The sequence below is a fragment of the Eleutherodactylus coqui genome, chromosome 10, assembly GCF_035609145.1.
Source record: "Eleutherodactylus coqui strain aEleCoq1 chromosome 10, aEleCoq1.hap1, whole genome shotgun sequence".
NCBI classification, from domain to species: Eukaryota; Metazoa; Chordata; class Amphibia; order Anura; family Eleutherodactylidae; genus Eleutherodactylus; species Eleutherodactylus coqui.
The window spans coordinates 131,751,557-131,768,955 of record NC_089846.1 but is presented as its reverse complement, the minus strand read 5'-3'; the positions used below and the strand labels follow the sequence as shown (position 1 = coordinate 131,768,955).

Below are 17,399 nucleotides of genomic sequence, written 5' to 3'. Positions count from 1 at the left end.
CTGTGATGGCATGTTTACAGGCTGCAGCAGCATGGGAAGTGAGGAGCTGCTGCAGCTAGTTGGAGAGCTCCACACTCAGGCACTGAAGTCTGTGATTGGCTGCAGCGTTCGGTGACATCCCATACACAGACTAACTGCAGCTTGCAAACAGACTGGACGTGGGGGGTGGAGCTTGTCGGCACGAGAAATGTATGGCCCCGGGTGAGGAGAGTATAGAACTGTTTTATGGTTGGGGAGGGGGGGGGGGGGGGGGGGGTTCACTGTATTTAAGGAATTAGTCGGACAACCCTTTTAATTGAAAAATGGCTCAAATACCAATAATTGTGCTAAACTGACAAATAACGGTCATTTGTAGCGAGCAGCTTATTTATCATTGAAGATGTTTCTGTTCTTCCTTCCTTAGAACCACCGGGCTGATCCAGAAGAATTATTTACGAAGCTAGAGCGTATTGGAAAAGGGTCCTTTGGAGAAGTTTTTAAAGGCATTGATAACCGGACTCAGCATGTGGTTGCTATTAAAATCATTGACTTGGAAGAAGCGGAGGATGAAATAGAAGATATACAGCAAGAAATCACCGTTCTCAGCCAGTGCGACAGCCCCTATGTGACAAAGTACTATGGATCCTACCTGAAGGTATCTTTGTTTTTTATGACTTTGTGTAAGAAGTTTGGGGACGTGAAGAAAGACCCTCCTGTTGCGGTGGTCTCTGGTTTGTAAAGCCCACACGGTAGGATTTATCTTAGACTGTGTAATGCCGTTGTCGGAATCCATCCAGTACCATGTAGTTCATGAGGCCCACTCTCCCATGGTCTTGGGGTAACTAGTTTCCTGTGCTCTACAAACAGTAGAAAGTTTCTACATTGTTACATTGTAGTTGACTGTTAGTCATTAGTGTATTTGTTTAAAAGGGTATCCGATTAATGGTTTGCTACTGGGGTAACCATGAAGGTCCTATTGGTCTGTATCAACAGGTTTTCTATAATGGCCAATAGACGTTCTGTCGGGTCACATCCATTTTTGGGATTTTAAGCTCCCCCCCCCCCCTGTTATCAGTTACTTGAATTGTTCCCTTTACCAGCCGGATTCCACCGAGCCGCGAGGGCCTTGTCAGCAGAATAGTTCTGTATGTTTTTGTGAATGGAGAGCAGGGTACTATTATGATGCGGTGAACGTCGCCTGGATTGTGCTGACTGCAGCAGCAGGAAAAATAGAATTCCCCACGTTCTATTCCCTTAATTGTTCCCACTTGTATTCGGCATATAGTAGAACTGGAAGAGACTGATGGTTATCGCATACGGAGCTTTAATTGGCTCAAAGTTCAATTTTGAGGTCCTTTATTGCTACAGTAACAGAGGAGCCTTTTAGAAGTTACAAAGTATTGATCACCTGATCTGTAACACTACTTGGGCCTCCCTCACACGGACGTTTTTGTACAGCGTCTAGCGCTGCGTTAAACGCCGTACATCGTTCCCATTCATTTCAGTGGGGCTGCTCACACAAGTGTGAAAACACTCAGCCAATCAAAGCGATCTCTTGCTGGAGGCGGGGTCTTCAAACCCTGTCACTAGCAAACGATCCTCTGTCGGTGATGACAAGTGCCAGGACCTCCGGAGAGCAGCGGCAGGGACCCGGACAGCGCCACCTGGGGAGTATTTTTTAATATTTTTTTTCACCGTCAAAAATGCGTGACGACCCTTCTGAAACCGCAGTAAATGCAGCATCGAAAAACGCAGTGTTTCTGCAAACGCCTGTGTGAGGGAGGCCTGAAAAATCTTTCCATTGGAAGATTTGATTATTTGTCGCCATCAGACTTTTACTCCTGTTGCCCTACGGGAAGGATTTGACTATTATGTACTTGGCTTTAGGCCCAAATATTGTCCCGCGGTTGAGTGTTTTTGAGATTTTTAAATAGTCACATGCCATACTTTCCTGTTCTAGACTGTTCTCAGTCTTCAGGGTTTAACGTTCTATTAGGAGTTCACATGAGTGTACCTTTAACGTATGCGTTAACCCTTTCCAATCCGCTGTTCAATCTAAAGACATTCTGATTGAAGGCTGTTCAGCTCCGATGTCGGAAGACGTCCGGCAGGGTATTCTTACTGTATTACTGGCCACTCTGTTGTCAGGGGCCTCTCCAGCATGTCCCATACCGCAGTACTGGCTCTAGCAAGCAGATGGCGCCATTGTATAATGGCAGAAAGAGAAAGCCCCCTAGGAAACCCTGAATCCAAAATTGGATTGCAAAGGGTTAAATGTACATGAAAAACCTATACAAACATTTTAAGCATACCTGTGAATTTTTAAAACTTATCCATTAAATAGTCTTATGTTTCTATATATGTGTTCATTTTTACATTAAAAATTTGTTTTTCTTTCACTAAACTTAGTTTTTTTTTTTTTTGGTTTTTTTAAAAAGGCATTTGAAATGGTTCATTTAGTTTGGTTCCTATTGGTTCATTTCTCAGCTTTTTCAGACTTTCAAATCTGATAGTGTCTGATATTTGCTCTATTAGGGTAACTGTAAAGACCTCCAAAATCACTATCATGGGCAACTGTTGCGTCTTGATACTTGTGCTTCAAAAACAATTAGTCACGTTCAACTTCTGTTTACATGCCATCTCAATGGCTGGTGGTGCAGCCAATGTGCCGAAGGGGACGCTGGCATTCTAAAAAAGTAGATGAAGCTTAAGGAACCGTTCAGGAATGTCTTAATTCGGAAGGTTTCTCCAGTTACATGGATCTTAAAAGATAACCTTTTGTTATAGATACTGTTACAGCCTTTGTACTTTCTTCCCGCATTAGAAGTGGCCTGTGATTTAAGGGAAGAGGGAGTAGGTCGTTATTTTGGGCATTTTCATTTTTTTGACCTTGCACTGTATCAAGGTGCCCTTGATGATCTGTGCCCTTCTAAATGTGATGTGGGCAGCATGTTCCTTGGGTAAGGGTCCTCAAGTAAAGGGGCGATTAATCTTTCAGAAAATCACTGGATGGTTCAAATTTGAACGATAATTGTCCACAACCAACAATCGGGAAAACGTCATACCACTGCATGCGGAGGGACTAACAGAAGGGGTGTTGGGCATTTCCATTGCATGGGTTATTCACTGTGCAATCCGTTCTAGGGGTATTGTATATGGTGATCAGGGAGTTTACTATGGTGGATGAAGAGGTGGAATCAATGGTCTCCAGATGAGAAGTTTTTTAGTTTTTTTTTTTTCTCATTAGTGGTCGGTAGCAGGGGTGGGGTGTGGACTTGTTTTAAGGCGTTGGGTAAGATACAAGAAGCCAAGAACCTTTCTATTATCAGTAAATCCAATGAGTTTAGTCATTTTTTTATTGTGCGGGCTATCAGGAACTGGCTGGGGTACCTTTTGTAGTGTTGGTTGGTGGCTTAGAGTGGTGGTGGTCTGTTTCGGGATGAGCTGATGTAATAGGCTGTGGTAGTTGAGAAGATTGTTTGTTTGGGGTGAGCGTCTAAAGAATCCTAAAACTTCTGATGGGAGGAGGAGTTTGACACGTCTCAGATCAAACTGAGGTGCAGTCCAAGATCCAAAAGGCAGGGAATGGTGTTGTGTTTGCTGGTGGAGTAGTTGAGATTTGTTAGAGGTATATACTGGAGAGACGTATGGCCAGCTTTTTGACTGCCATGTTGAACATTTCCTGATGGTCGTCTATGGTTTCATTCTGGTTCATTGGTCTTATTTGGGACCTTTTTACTAAGACAAAATCTAATGTTCCCTTTAAAAGAGTTTTTAGAAGTATTTATTTCTCGATAGTCCGTATGACTGAGATCTGTTTGCCAGGGCTTCACGTCTTTTACTCAACAGTGCTAAGAGATTCTTACGGCAGTTGTGTAAAATAGTCCTGTTCTTTGATAAGTCATCGTTCTCCATTGTGGGGCCCGGTCTCAATCTTTGGCCCCTTGCAATGATGCCCTCCTTTAGGTATGCATTGAAAAACCTAAAGTCCAAATGCAGCTGAATTTCAAAGAATAGTTTGAAGAAAGCATTTTTGGTTCGATCTGGTTTGTAGTAGTAGCCTTTTCTGTTGATCCATCGATGGCTCCTGATGGTGCAAAAGGTGTCAGCAATCAGAAAGAAGAGTGTTTGTTAGGTGATTTGTATCTGTTATGTAAAAAGATGGAACATTGCCTCTGCAGCGCCACCTGTTGGAAGGGAGCATTCCTGCAAGTCAATGTCAGACCTTGTAACCATGACTGGGTTAGCTAGTGAGAGGCCTGTAGCCAAGCCGGAAGCCTACTGCACACTGATGAGGAGAAATTAGCCTGAAACAGCTGTCTGTGTATGGTTATCTTCTGTTTATGGGGAAGATTCTGCTCTGGCCGGCTGCACACAAATAGGTCTGATTCCAGATGCGGGACCCCTGTGCCCAGCTGGTGACCCAGCTTACCTGTTTTTTTTTCTTTCTTTCCTCTGTACTGCAGATGGTCCGGCCAGCAAGCTGGTGGACGTGCACCGTACAAATTTTCCCACGCTGTTGCTAGGCGATGAGGCTGATCACGCGACCTTTCCACAATGTTAATTGTGGAAGGGTCGAACGTCTTCCATTGACTTTAATGGCAGCTGTCTGAGTGTAATCCGCTCAAAAAAAGAGCATGCTACAATTTTTCCACTGCGAGCAGAAAATCGCAATTGATCTCCACGTGTGTGCAGGAAAAAGCGCTTTTCCACTGCGTGCTATGGGCGGTATTTGCTGCAGAATCTGCGGGCAGACTCCCACTCTGGATTCCGCAATGCAAATATGCCCATGGGCAGCCGGCCTTGTTACATGGCTTGGTAAAAAGTCTGATACTGACTTGCAGCAATTCTTCCTTCCAATAGGTGGTGCTGTAGAGGCATTGTTCCATCTTCCTATTTGCATATTTCCCAGAAGTACATAATGGCCTTACAAGTCTCCTCACGCCTAGGTGCTCTCCCTAAGGAGAAACGATACCCTTCCAGACCTGCATTTCTTACACAGAGCTCCCTAAAACATTACAGCTGCATGTGCCCATACGATGGCACGAACAGTCATTCAGGCACATTCAGTAGTGCTGAATGAGTGCCATCAGTAAGTGTTGCCGGCAGAAAACGTGCCCATGCAAAAGGACTGTAAAGCTACAATTCAGTTCTAAAGGATCTGCATGTATTCCTCATCGCCCTGCGCAGCCGAGTTCCTCTATGAAGACGCATGTTTGTTGTATCACCTCATTTTTAGGTACATTTCCTCTTTCCTCTCCGGGTTTGATACTTTGTATAAAAAGAATGAAAACTGCAGACTAAACTTGTGGTCTGTCTGATTCGTGGTAACCTCACTACTGGTTCAGGGACCCATTATCAACCAGCGCCTCTAACTTGTCATGTGACTAATGATTAGTAAAATGTTACTGTTCACCGTCTGGCAAACTTTAATTTTGGGGTATAGACGTTTCCCTGGCAGGAATAGGATTGGTGTTCACAGCCCCCTTGGTGGTTGAAAAATGCACAAGGCATCAGTCCATTGTGGGAAAGACTTATTGTTCATCTCCTATACAGGATGGGGGATGTCTGATTACTGATGGCCGATGGCCGACGTCTGATTACTGATGGCTGACGGCCGACGTCTGATTACTGATGGCCGCTGCCACCACTCCATGCAAACGCCTCACAGTGGTCATACAGGGAGCTCATGTCCCCTAAGCTTGTGGTCGATGGTTGGTCCCCAGCTATCATATACATTATATGGACACTGCAATTGTGCAAATAGTGAGTTTGCCGCACGGCATGCTGGGAAGGGCATGGGTAAAATATAACACTACTCATTTTGTAATAACTATTCATTCATCCGATCGAGCCCTTGTGGGACGAACTGGAGCAACGGGTACGACCCCGCCACCCACGCCCATCCTCACAACAATCTCTTCTCACCGCCTGGCACAAGGAATGGCGAGCTATTTCTGCCCAGACTTAAAGAGAACTTGTGGAAAGTATGCCTCAACGCGTTACCGCTGTAATACAAGCCAGAGGAGGGCCAACACGTTACTGAATAGGATAACATGCAGCGTCCGAATACTTCTGTCCATATAGTGTACATCACTTAGGCCGCCTGCAGACGAGCGGGTCGGATCCGGCAGCGAGAATTCTCGCCGCGGGACCTGACCCGAGAGCCTGCAGGGATGAGCGCATACTCTCCCGTGCCTGGTGGCCCTGGCTCTTTCATGTGCCGGCTGTGGCGCAGCCGGCGCCGGTGGCCGGGTGAGTGCGTGCCCCGCACAAAAATAGGACATGTCGCGGTTTGTTTGCCACGCGAGATTTCGCGCGGCCAAACCGCGGCCGTCTGCATAGGACTCCTATGCAAACTTTCAGTGGCGGAATTCCCACGGGATTTCCGCCCGTGTGCAGGCGGCCTTACTCTTCCGATAGGTGCTGAATTTCAGGCCGTCTCTACTCAGCATCCTACCCCATCTAAGGCGGCTGCGCACTGAAGGGTTGGACTCCACATGCAGGAGCCCACAGCCGGTGGACCCTGCATGCCTGTCGGTCGTGCACTGTACAGATCTTCCTCTTTTTTTTTTTTTTTGTCTTCTCTTACATCTTTGTTTTCCCACGCTGTCGCTAGGTAATGACGTGGATACCCGCAGCCTATCCGCAATGTTTGTATGAATGAATTTTGAGCGATAATGGCTACGTGTAAATGGGCTACAAGGAGATCGCACGATCGGAGCTCCCTGCTGTATCTAAATGGAGAGCATTGACTACTGAAGATCGGGTTGAAGTGATGGATCCCATTTATTGGTATCTCCTCCAGCAAATAAGCCTTGATCTATATATTTTAGATCACTTCTATCATTCTCCACTTAGCCGATTTCACATGATCAGATGCCACAGATGAATGTATTGTAACCCCTTCTATGGAACTTCTCTTACCTGTTTTGGCCAGAGGTAGTAGACCGCCTCGCCTTATAATGGGTACCTGTCCCCCTTACTCCAGCCGCCCGCTGATTGTAATGTTCCTAGTTATCACACTGTATCTTGTTGATGTAGCAATGAAAAAAGACTTTGGATATCAATTTGCACCCTGGATGCTGCCGAAGTTTTATTCCCCCATCACAGAAAAACAGGCAACGTTTCGGCCATGTTGGCCTTTGTCAAGCTTGACAAAGGCCAACATGGCCGAAACGTTGCCTGTTTTTCTGTGATGGGGGAATAAAACTTTGGATATCAATTTGCACCCTGGATGCTGCCGAAGTCTTTTTTCATTGCTGCATGTGATTTTGGTGATAAGGATCCATTCACCTGTTTCTTTGGCTACTGCATAATCTATGCCCAGCCCTTGGAGGGATATACAATTTGTGCTGCTGGCGACCTGCTTTCTCTGTATCATGTTGATTGTAAGTTTGGCGCAACAGTAACAATGTAACATTTTTTCCCTCTAATTCTCCAGGGCACAAAACTATGGATTATCATGGAGTACTTGGGAGGAGGCTCCGCGTTAGACTTGGTGAGTGACGGGAGAACAATCTGAAAGTTCAACTAACTTTTGAGTAATTCTCAGTTTACTCTATTCAATAAATGTATGAGCTCTAACGATAAAGGAGGTGACACTGGACAGCATGAGCAATAAGGTGGTATGTGTAACCAAGAGGCTCCGACTCCTCAGCTTCTTCATTTAGTGTCGTGTACAGTCCTTGGTGGGAGAGTGATTAGACCTTCAGTACGCTGGTAACGCCACAGGTTTGAAAATCAATTCTATAAAGATGTCCTCGCCTATAAGCACCGCGGGCTGTGCGTTCATACTCCATTGTTTCCCATGCACTGTCCACATGCTGAGCAATCACTTATGACCTGCGATGCTATTGCACCGTGTAGAATACACCCTCTATGCCATATAGTCTTTTAATGCACAGTACAGTAACCTTCTTTAATCTGGTGTCAGTGGGACCTTGTAGCAGCATACTTGGAGTGCGCTGTTGGCGTTGACTGCATTCTGAATAAGTTTTTGGAAACTGCTTGATAAAGTAGTCAAACTGTCTGAAGTTTAATATATATGTATATTATAGATATTGTGAATGGAGGCAATGAACTTTTTCATTCTTCCATGCTGGAGAAATAAATCGCAGCACGGTCTATTGCTCTGCGTTTGATACGCAGGCTTTCTATAATACGCTGCAAGCGACCAGCATTTCGATGCACACCCCTGCTCTTCACAGAGGGGGAAATTTAGAAAAAAAATGTAAAAAATCCCACTGCGCATGTTGGTGACATCAGATTGACGGGCATGTGCAGTTCAATACTCGGCCCATATGTGGTCTCTGCTGTAATGGACACCAGTGGTGTTTTTACGCATATGCCCATTGGCACGAGCCCTCAGTTTAGATGGATTGTCCCGTGTAAAGCCACCCTTATGGGCAAGTATCTTCTGAAAAGCCACTCAAAATAGTTGCTAAAGTGCACACATGGTTTGTGAGTTTTCGCGTAGGGATCAGTTTCTCAATTTAATGATCACTGAACAAATTGGGAGCATTTTACACGGATCAGAATATTCGTTGACTAGTGAGCAAGTCGTTCATCAGCCGGTTGGTGACTGTTTCCATATAACCGCTGTTGCTTACATTTGTCCTAATGAGCCACTATTTGGGTGATAGGGCTATTCGCCCCATGTAAAGCCACCTTGGGGGCCGTTTTAGTGCCACTGTTTTTTCATTTGGACAAGTGAACCTTGTCTGTTCGGGCAGCCGGTTCATATAGGTACATGCATCGTTGGTTCATATAGGTACATGCATCGTTGGTTCATATAGGTACATGCATCGTTGGTTCATATAGGTACATGCATCGTTGGTTCATATAGGTACATGCATCGTTGGTTCATATAGGTACATGCATTGTTGGTTCATATAGGTACATGCATTGTTGGTTCATATAGGTACATGCATCGTTGGTTCATATAGGTACATGCATCGTTGGCTCGTTCAAACAAAAATTCGTTACGTTGTTCATGGACGGGCTGCGGGTCGGACGACCTCCATTGACTTCAATGGAGGCCATCCATGCGGAGTCCGCAGCAAAATAGAGCATGCTGTGATTTTTTTTTTTTTTCCTCCCCTTGCGGAAATCTCAATGCATTTCCACAAGTGTGAAGGAAAAAGCAAAAGTGCATACCTTCAATACATGCCATCTGCTGTGGATCCTCCGTGCGGACACCGACTGCAGATTACACTATTCAAATCCGCCCGTGTGGACCGGCCTTAGACTGGACTAATGCTAATCAATGGGCTTGTACAGATAAGTCCCAGTGTCTGAGTGAAGAAGAGCACTGAATTACTTCATGTCTGTACAACTTACCTGATTATTGTGCTTTATGCAAATGTTAACCAGACATCCGAGTGGATGGAAAACGATTAATCTGTATATTAACATAGTGATGAAAGACGTGTCTGCATGCTGTACAAGTGCCGACATGATGCCAATTACTGTCAAGCAAAGAAAGCAACGCTCTAGTCCAAAATGTTTGACAATACATTAGAAATTTATATTAAACGGGGATGTCCGTGGGGGCCGAATTCTGAACTACAGCTGCAAATGGGTTAAAATAAAAGCAGTTGTACTTAGTGGGGTTTTTCAGGGAGAATACTACTGATGACCTGTCCTCAGGATCGGTCATCAATAGTTGATCAGCAGGGGTCCGTCGCTCTGGACCCTGACCGATCAGCTGAGCGGGCGCATGCTGTCAGTGCCACAAATACGCAGAGGTCAGAGCGGAAGTCTCTGCGCCGACCTCTGTAGTGGCCAGCGCTTGTAACTGCAGGCACAGCTCACGTTTATTTCAATGAGGGCTGCGCCGGCCACTGCAGAGGTCGGCACGGAGACTTCCGCTGCTTCAGCTCCCACTGCTATGTACTTGCGGTGCTGACAGCATGCGCCCGTTCAGCTGATCGGTCAATATTCCGAGTGACCGACACCAGCCGATGAACTATTGATGACCTATCCTGAGGATTGGTCATGAGTAGTAGTCTCCCTGGAAAACCCCTTTTTAAGCATCCTCACCCCTGGCGATACAGCACTGAAGCCCCGTGGTCCTCTTGGCGTTTTTTAGAAATGGCTGCCACCTGTTCTCTTGGCATTCTGGCTCAATGCACTCACCCATAAGATGTTTGTTTCCAAAATGCTCTGTTCCCCAGATATTGATTCCTCTGCCCTCTGGTTCCCATGGCAATAAGTAGTAAACAACCACCTCCACTATAGAAGAAAATAGAGCATAGTGGTAGCTAGTAGGTGGGCTAGTGCGCCTAAAATCCCTGTGAGTAAGAAGTGCGTAAGCGCCAACCTCCTCTGCTCCTCCCTTTCCATAAAAGAGGTGATCTGTTTCCTTATTGGTGAGTGTGTTTTGTCATGTCGAACACATTGAATTAGGATTTCTGAGATGGGAATGCCCTTTAAAACATCAGACCTTACCATTTTTTAAACTGTTAGGAAACCTTTTCCTAAAGTTAAAGGACACCTACAAATCCTACAGGGTTCGTCTCCGGAAGACAACGCCCATTGAAATGGAAGCCCAGCCGGCGATCGGCTGAGTGAAAGCTGCCTCTGGCCAGACCTATTCAGGGGAATGGGGTTAGATGGCAGTCATCCATATAAATGGAGAACCAAGTATTGCATGGACAGATTGTAACTCCCACTCTGCTGGACCCACTTACTCATCCTAAATGGACGCCCCCCATCTATATAGAAGCAGGGTGGTTGCCGGAGATGACCTCTTGCAGGAAGGATAGCATCATTATGTCAAAGCTGGGTAACAATCAGCATGGTCTCACGGGGATGACCCCCCCCCCCCCCCCCAGCCTATTCAGATTCCTGATTGATAAACCTGACACTTCTTGCAGCAGTATGGAGACCGGTATCAATAGGCTCATTTAGGTAACCGCTCCTCTGCAAACTGTAATGACTGTTACCCCCAAAAATTGGGTTAGGTTGACCAAGGTCTGCACATGATGTTTAACAACCATTAGTGAATCGTACATAATCAGTATGGCTGTTCTCACTAACGTAAGGCGGCACCAACGTGCCTTCTATGTGTCTAGTGCAAATCTTGACACCGGAGCATTACGACTCCTCGTCTGCCACATCCAACACCTATATGAATGCCGCTCATGCTTTATGCCGAAGACATATGTTCATACTGGTGTTCGGCTGAATCAGAGCGAGCGTTCCTCCAGCCCAAAGCGGAGCTCAGAAGACTGTGAATAGGAAACGTTGAGCACATCGAAGATGACACAAAGCAGCCTTTCATCGGCCAGTGATTTCCATACCTAAAAGGCCCTACAGGCACAGAACATAAGTGCACTTGTTTGGCTGGAGGCACAGAAGGTCGCCTTACACCGTTCTTCCATCCAGATCCTGCCAATTGCTTTTTTAAGACTGGAAAGGAAACTAAATGAGGTTCCTAGTTTGTTTGCTGGGTGCTTATTTCCATGTGCCCGGCTCGTCGTACCTGGACGAAATAAAGACTCTTTCACAAGATGGCTGTTCTTTCCAATGCACTGGATTTTTTTTTTTGGATGAGCTAGGCTGTAATTTCCTGCTTTGCACAGAAGTCATTGGTTTGTTCTAACTTCGCCCGAGTACAAACTCTCTTTATGTATGTGCCCAGCTTTCGTTGAGGCCGGTGGAAGCCTAGCACTGCGGCTGGCACACTTCTTGCTGGCTCAAAGCAAACACTGGCAGCCTGTAGTGCCTGGCGCTTGTGCTAGAAGCACATATTGGGCTATTACAATCATTTTTATGGCTTGGTTTTGATATTCTTCGTTTTCTCTTGTTGAGCTCTTACACGTGAAATGCTGGCCAAAGACTACAAACTTGTTCCTTTGGGGCCTCTTTAGAGGTGAAAGCCCTCTTAGATTGGCTCCATTCCCCTTCCCCATGGGTCGTGTGGCCCTACATGGCAAAATAAGCAATAAGCGGTGACTGGTACTGGGCGCACACCAGCTCCTTGTCCATATAGGAAGTGACATGGGCAACCGTTAGGACTTCTAGTCTTCGAGGTGAGAAAAACCAGGACGGGGTTTCATTTCTTATTTGTTACCGAGCTCATACACTGTTCTCTGTGCCTATGGGCAGATGTAACGGCTTGTTGTGGCCTACAGATACATCTAGTAGCGGGTGACCTGTGGCACAGCGACATTCCTGCCTATGGGCAGATGTAACGGCTTGTTGTGGCCTACAGATACATCTAGTAGCGGGTGACCTGTGGCACAGCGACATTCCTCTAATAAGACATGATGTGTTCCAGCACTTCCCAGAAAGTGCCTATAAATGGTTTTGACTTGTGTTTTTATTGTCCAAGAGGTCTGCTCACCAGTACACAGCCCTAATGATATATAAAGGCTACGTATGTATTAACCCCGTTTCTCTCATGAGCCTCGGATGTATTTCTACGCTTGTTTTCCTGCTCCACCTGTTGTATTACAGAGCGGCGGCATTTTACTACAATGCTGTCCCGTATAAATCCAGAACTAGTATTTTCCATTCTAGAGTCGAGCAAAGCTGTGTCAAACTAGGGAAGCCGAAACAGCGGTCATGTGGCTTGTAACCCAGCTTTTCTAGGTGGTGAGAGAACAAAATACTGTAGACCTTTGGAACTGGTTCTATAGAGATCCAGGTGAAAAACATTTCTAGTAGCCAAGGAGCGAAAACTAAAGATCAGTAAGAACTCGGGCAGCCACGTTATTTGCCGGGCTACTGGGGTTGGCACTTGGCTTATAAGAAATGCTGTAACCGTGTTCCCTCATCACCATTGAACCAGCCTGGAAATCTGCACTAAAATCGGCAGGTATTAAATCTGTGTTTCCCAACCTATTCAAGCTCTGGGCACCCCTGAGGGGAAAAAAAAAACAACTCTTCGGGGTACCCCTGCAAAAAGTTAAAAAAAAATCTCCTGTCACGGTATTCCACGACACCATGGTTGGAAATCGCCGTATTGAATACTTCGCATGGATTTTGGTGCAGCACGTCTATAACCCAGTGCAGGAGTTTTACATATGTGAATGGGTTTGTTAAACTTTGTCCAGTACTTTGTATATCAAATGGGATTTTCAAAACTTTGCAAACAATGTGTGAACTCTGCCTATTTCTTGATCCAGTGTAATCAGCCGAAGCCTGTGCTGCTTTGTCAGAATAGTATCATCGGTGTACGTTAGAAGACTGAAGAATTACTATTTCTGTAATCTTGTAACCGGGCCGGTCCGCCTCACATTAATTTTTGCTACATGAAACTAAGTTTTTAGTAACTTCTTTTTTCTCTTTAGCTACGAGTGGGGCCTTTTGATGAGTTCCAGATTGCAACCATGTTGAAAGAAATCTTGAAGGGTCTTGATTATCTGCACTCAGAAAATAAAATCCACAGGGACATCAAAGGTTGGTCCAAGTCATGTTTCTATGATGTGTCCCCCTGCCTACAGCGGGACTGGATTCCATTCACCTCTTGTCTTGTCTTCCAGCGGCCAATGTCCTGCTCTCAGAACAAGGCGATGTAAAGCTTGCTGACTTTGGCGTGGCTGGACAGCTGACTGATACGCAGATAAAACGAAATACATTTGTAGGGACTCCTTTTTGGATGGCACCAGAAGTGATCCAGCAGTCTGCCTATGACTCAAAGGTAAGGGCAATCCCTCATCAATCAGTTGGCCAGTTGTAAAGTATTGATAGCCATAACCTAAGGATACTTGATACGTGCCAATGGTTGCCTGAGTAATTCCTCGAGAGTTTGAGGACTGTGGTTCATTGCCAAACTGTTCAAACATGGGACCTGGCAGGGCAAATAAGTGAGAATCACTCGCTTGTCCGATTTGGCTTGGATTTTAGATAACTTAAAAATTAAGCAACAGTCTGTTTAAACAGACAGTCGTCCATCTATGAATCGAGGTGTGCAGTCTGAAGAAATCTCCAGGGCGCTCCACCTCCTTTCAGTGAGCTTTCGCATAGCAGCGATGAAAGTTGTCCCGTATAGAAGTACCCTGAGGGAGAAGTCCTCCATCAACCGGGATCCCACTGATTAGCTTGGTGCACAAAGACAAGAGTCCAGAGAACAACTGATCGGTTGACTTTTGCAGGAAGCAAACTGCTCAGCTCCCAAAACGGTGGCTTAAAGGGGTTGTCTCGCGAAATCAAGTGGGTCTATACACTTCTGTATGGCCATATTAATGCACTTTGTAATATACATCGTGCATTAAATATGAGCCATACAGAAGTTATTCACTTACCTGCTCCGTTGCTAGCGTCCCCGTCGCCATGGTTCCGTCTAATTTCGGTGTCTTCTTGCCTTTTTAGACGCGCTTGCGCAGATCCGTCTTCTCCCTTCTTCTCCCTTCGGCTCCGCTCGGCAGCATCGGCATTTTGGCTCCGCCCCCTTGTACGCATCATCGCGTAGCTCCGCCCCCGTCACGTGCCGATTCCAGCCAATCAGGAGGCTGGAACCGGCACACCATGGGGCGGAGCTACGCGATGATGCGTACAAGGGGGCGGAGCCAAAATGCCGATGCTGCCAAGCGGAGAAGGGAGAAGACGGATCTGCGCAAGCGCGTCTAAAAAGGCAAGAAGACACCGAAATTAGACGGAACCATGGCGACGGGGACGCTAGCAACGGAGCAGGTAAGTGAATAACTTCTGTATGGCTCATATTTAATGCACGATGTATATTACAAAGTGCATTAATATGGCCATACAGAAGTGTATAACCCCACTTGCTGCCGCGAGACAACCCCTTTAACTTGGCATTGCAAACCAAGCTTCCATTGAACTGAATATAAACTTATCCTGTAATACCAAGTTGGGCCACTACACTGAGAACAGGGCTAACGGCTTCCTGCAAAAATCCGTTTAGTGTATGAGGGCATTGGCTTGGCAAACAGTTTATTGATGGGAGTCCCAGGTGACTAACCCCGCCAATCTACTGTGGATGGCCTCTATTGATAAACCATCAATAGTTTACAACTGGACAACGCCTTTTAGAGGCTTTGTCCTACGAAAATAATTTATCCCTTAACCCTGTGAATAGGGGATTACTGCCTAATCGATGGAGATCCCAGTGATTGGATCCCAAAAAGAGGGTCGCCTGAAGGGAGTTAGTGGTAACATGCAAAACACTACCACTTCAGTCATTTCACTGGGTCTGTCGGAGGTTGCCAAGTATAAATGCTCAGCTATCTCCGACAATCCCAATAAAATTAATGAAAAGGTAATGTACCTGTGAGACCACCACTTCATTTGTGAACCCTGCTGTTATCTATGGGGGTACTAGTAGTTAGATCTCCACCGATTTATTATATATTTTTTTTAATGGTTATTCCCTGTCCTGTAAATATCTACCTACTTGACAATTTCATAAATGTATGTATTGTAGACTCAACAAGTAAAGGGCATTTTTTGCAATGGTGCGATTATCCGAATTCTTGTTGGAAACGGTGAATTCGGGCAATAACCATTGTGTACATATGGCTGCCAACAGGGCACTGAGCGAGAAATCACTCGCCTGTTAGGGCTGCTTGGTTTTTAGCAAAGATAGGCCATATAAACAGGAACCGCTCAATGTGTGAGTGACTCCTGTTTACGGTGAATGGAGGCGGGCGGACAGAGCGATCGTGGCTCACTCCACCTCCTTGAACGGCTATTGGGTCTGTGAGCACAGGAGCGATAGTCGGGCACCAGTCTGCAAGACGCAGAAGTGCCCACCAGCCAACCCACAGTCATACCATGGAAATACTGGCTCTGGAATTACTTCATTGATAAAGCATCTGATCTCTTAACTCTGCGCTGTGACAGCTGGGTGTTAACATTCCCCTTGTTGGGTTAACATGACCCTACAGGTGTCTGACGCCGCACATGTGCCCCTCATTTGTAACACCCATTTGTCAATTCATACACTTCTAGGAGGAATACCCGAACTGTGGTGGTCCTCTAAGTACAGATGCTCCAGAATTGTTTAATGAGGAATACAAGGATTTCCCGAGACCTATCAGAGGGGTGACGGGTCCTTTCTAAAGTTAACTTTTGGTAAACCCAACTTTCTCAATGAAAATAGATTGCACTTTCAAAATGCAGGAACTTGACTTCCAGCGCCCCGCTGTGCGTTTGCATACAGGATTTGTTTTTTATGTGCCTTGTATTACGGTATGACAGTGTTCTGCTGTGCTGCCCGGATTTGATATCTTTGTATCTAGAGAGCAGCATTGTGTTTTGTCCCAAGGCAATAAAGAGCTCAGCAGGTGATAAAAATACCTGACTGAACTGCTCCCAAGATGAATGCAAGTCTAAGGTGAAGGTCGGCAAGCCTGGGCATAACTGTAATAGAAAGCAATGGGAAATCAAAGCATTTAAAGAGAACCTGCTACTTGTATGCATCCGTCCTAATGCCGTTGTGTAGTCATCAGCCCTTGTAGAACTACAGCTCCCAGAATGCCATGTGGGGGGAGTCATTTACATAAAAGCAGAGACAGTAATGGTTTGACTCAAAGATGTGACATATGTTAATAAGCGTTTGACCATTTATTCTATGTTGGCTTATTGTGGTTCGTTCTCGCCTGCATCCACCAAGGAAGATGCGTAATGTTGGCACGATTACAGCCAATACTGTTTGAGTAACTTCTCACACAATCTACTGGTCCCTGCAGTTCCTCCAATGCCGTATCCATGTTGGGGATGCTGTAAAATATTGTATTGGCAGCAAAAATTAAAGCAATTTGTCCCGTTCGGGCAGCACTTTTCCTATGATCACCACAGAGCTTTCCCCAGCTAGGAGGGCTGATGGGCAGTAGGATAAGCCAAATTAACAGTAATCTGCTGATCACCCGAGCCGCTTCGTTTTGGAATGGGATGTCCAGATGGGACGACAACTATTGAGAACGTGAATGCTCCAATGGTCTTCGTCTCGGTCTTGGGTTGCGCTCTTCCTCCACATCGGTGCGTAGACTTGTTTGCTTTTTGTCTTCACTTACGTTGGTTTCTATCTTTGTGTTTCAGGCGGACATTTGGTCTTTGGGAATCACTGCCATTGAATTAGCTAAAGGTGAACCCCCCAACTCCGATATGCATCCGATGAGGGTTCTTTTTCTCATCCCTAAAAATAACCCCCCCACGTTAACAGGAGACTTCAGCAAACCTTTCAAAGAGTTTATCGATGCGTGTTTAAACAAAGATCCATCCTTTGTAAGTATTCTTTTACAGATATAAGAATGAACTAATCAGCTGTGGGGCTCGTTTATATTTATGCTGCAGTCACTGCTTTTACTCCTTAACTTCACAGGATGTAAGTTTACGTCCTGGCTGCAGGGTACTTAATGTAACAAGACGTATACTTGCGTCAGATGGATGGCACGGGATTAGAACCCGGAGCCTGTGCCGTGTCACAGCAGCCGGCCTCCCACTGCGAC

General features: G+C 45.8%; 1 protein-coding gene across 1 annotated transcript in view; it reads left to right on the top strand.

Annotated features, from left to right (window-relative positions):
* The window catches only part of STK26 (serine/threonine kinase 26), a 73,026-nt gene that overhangs the window by 44,074 nt on the left and 11,553 nt on the right, over window positions 1-17,399 (top strand). Inside the window, exons 2-6 of the mRNA XM_066581859.1 lie at window positions 404-634; window positions 7,424-7,480; window positions 13,281-13,389; window positions 13,473-13,630; window positions 16,990-17,175. Of these exons, the coding sequence (XP_066437956.1) occupies window positions 404-634; window positions 7,424-7,480; window positions 13,281-13,389; window positions 13,473-13,630; window positions 16,990-17,175 (741 nt within the window). The remainder of the gene's footprint in view (window positions 1-403; window positions 635-7,423; window positions 7,481-13,280; window positions 13,390-13,472; window positions 13,631-16,989; window positions 17,176-17,399) is intronic.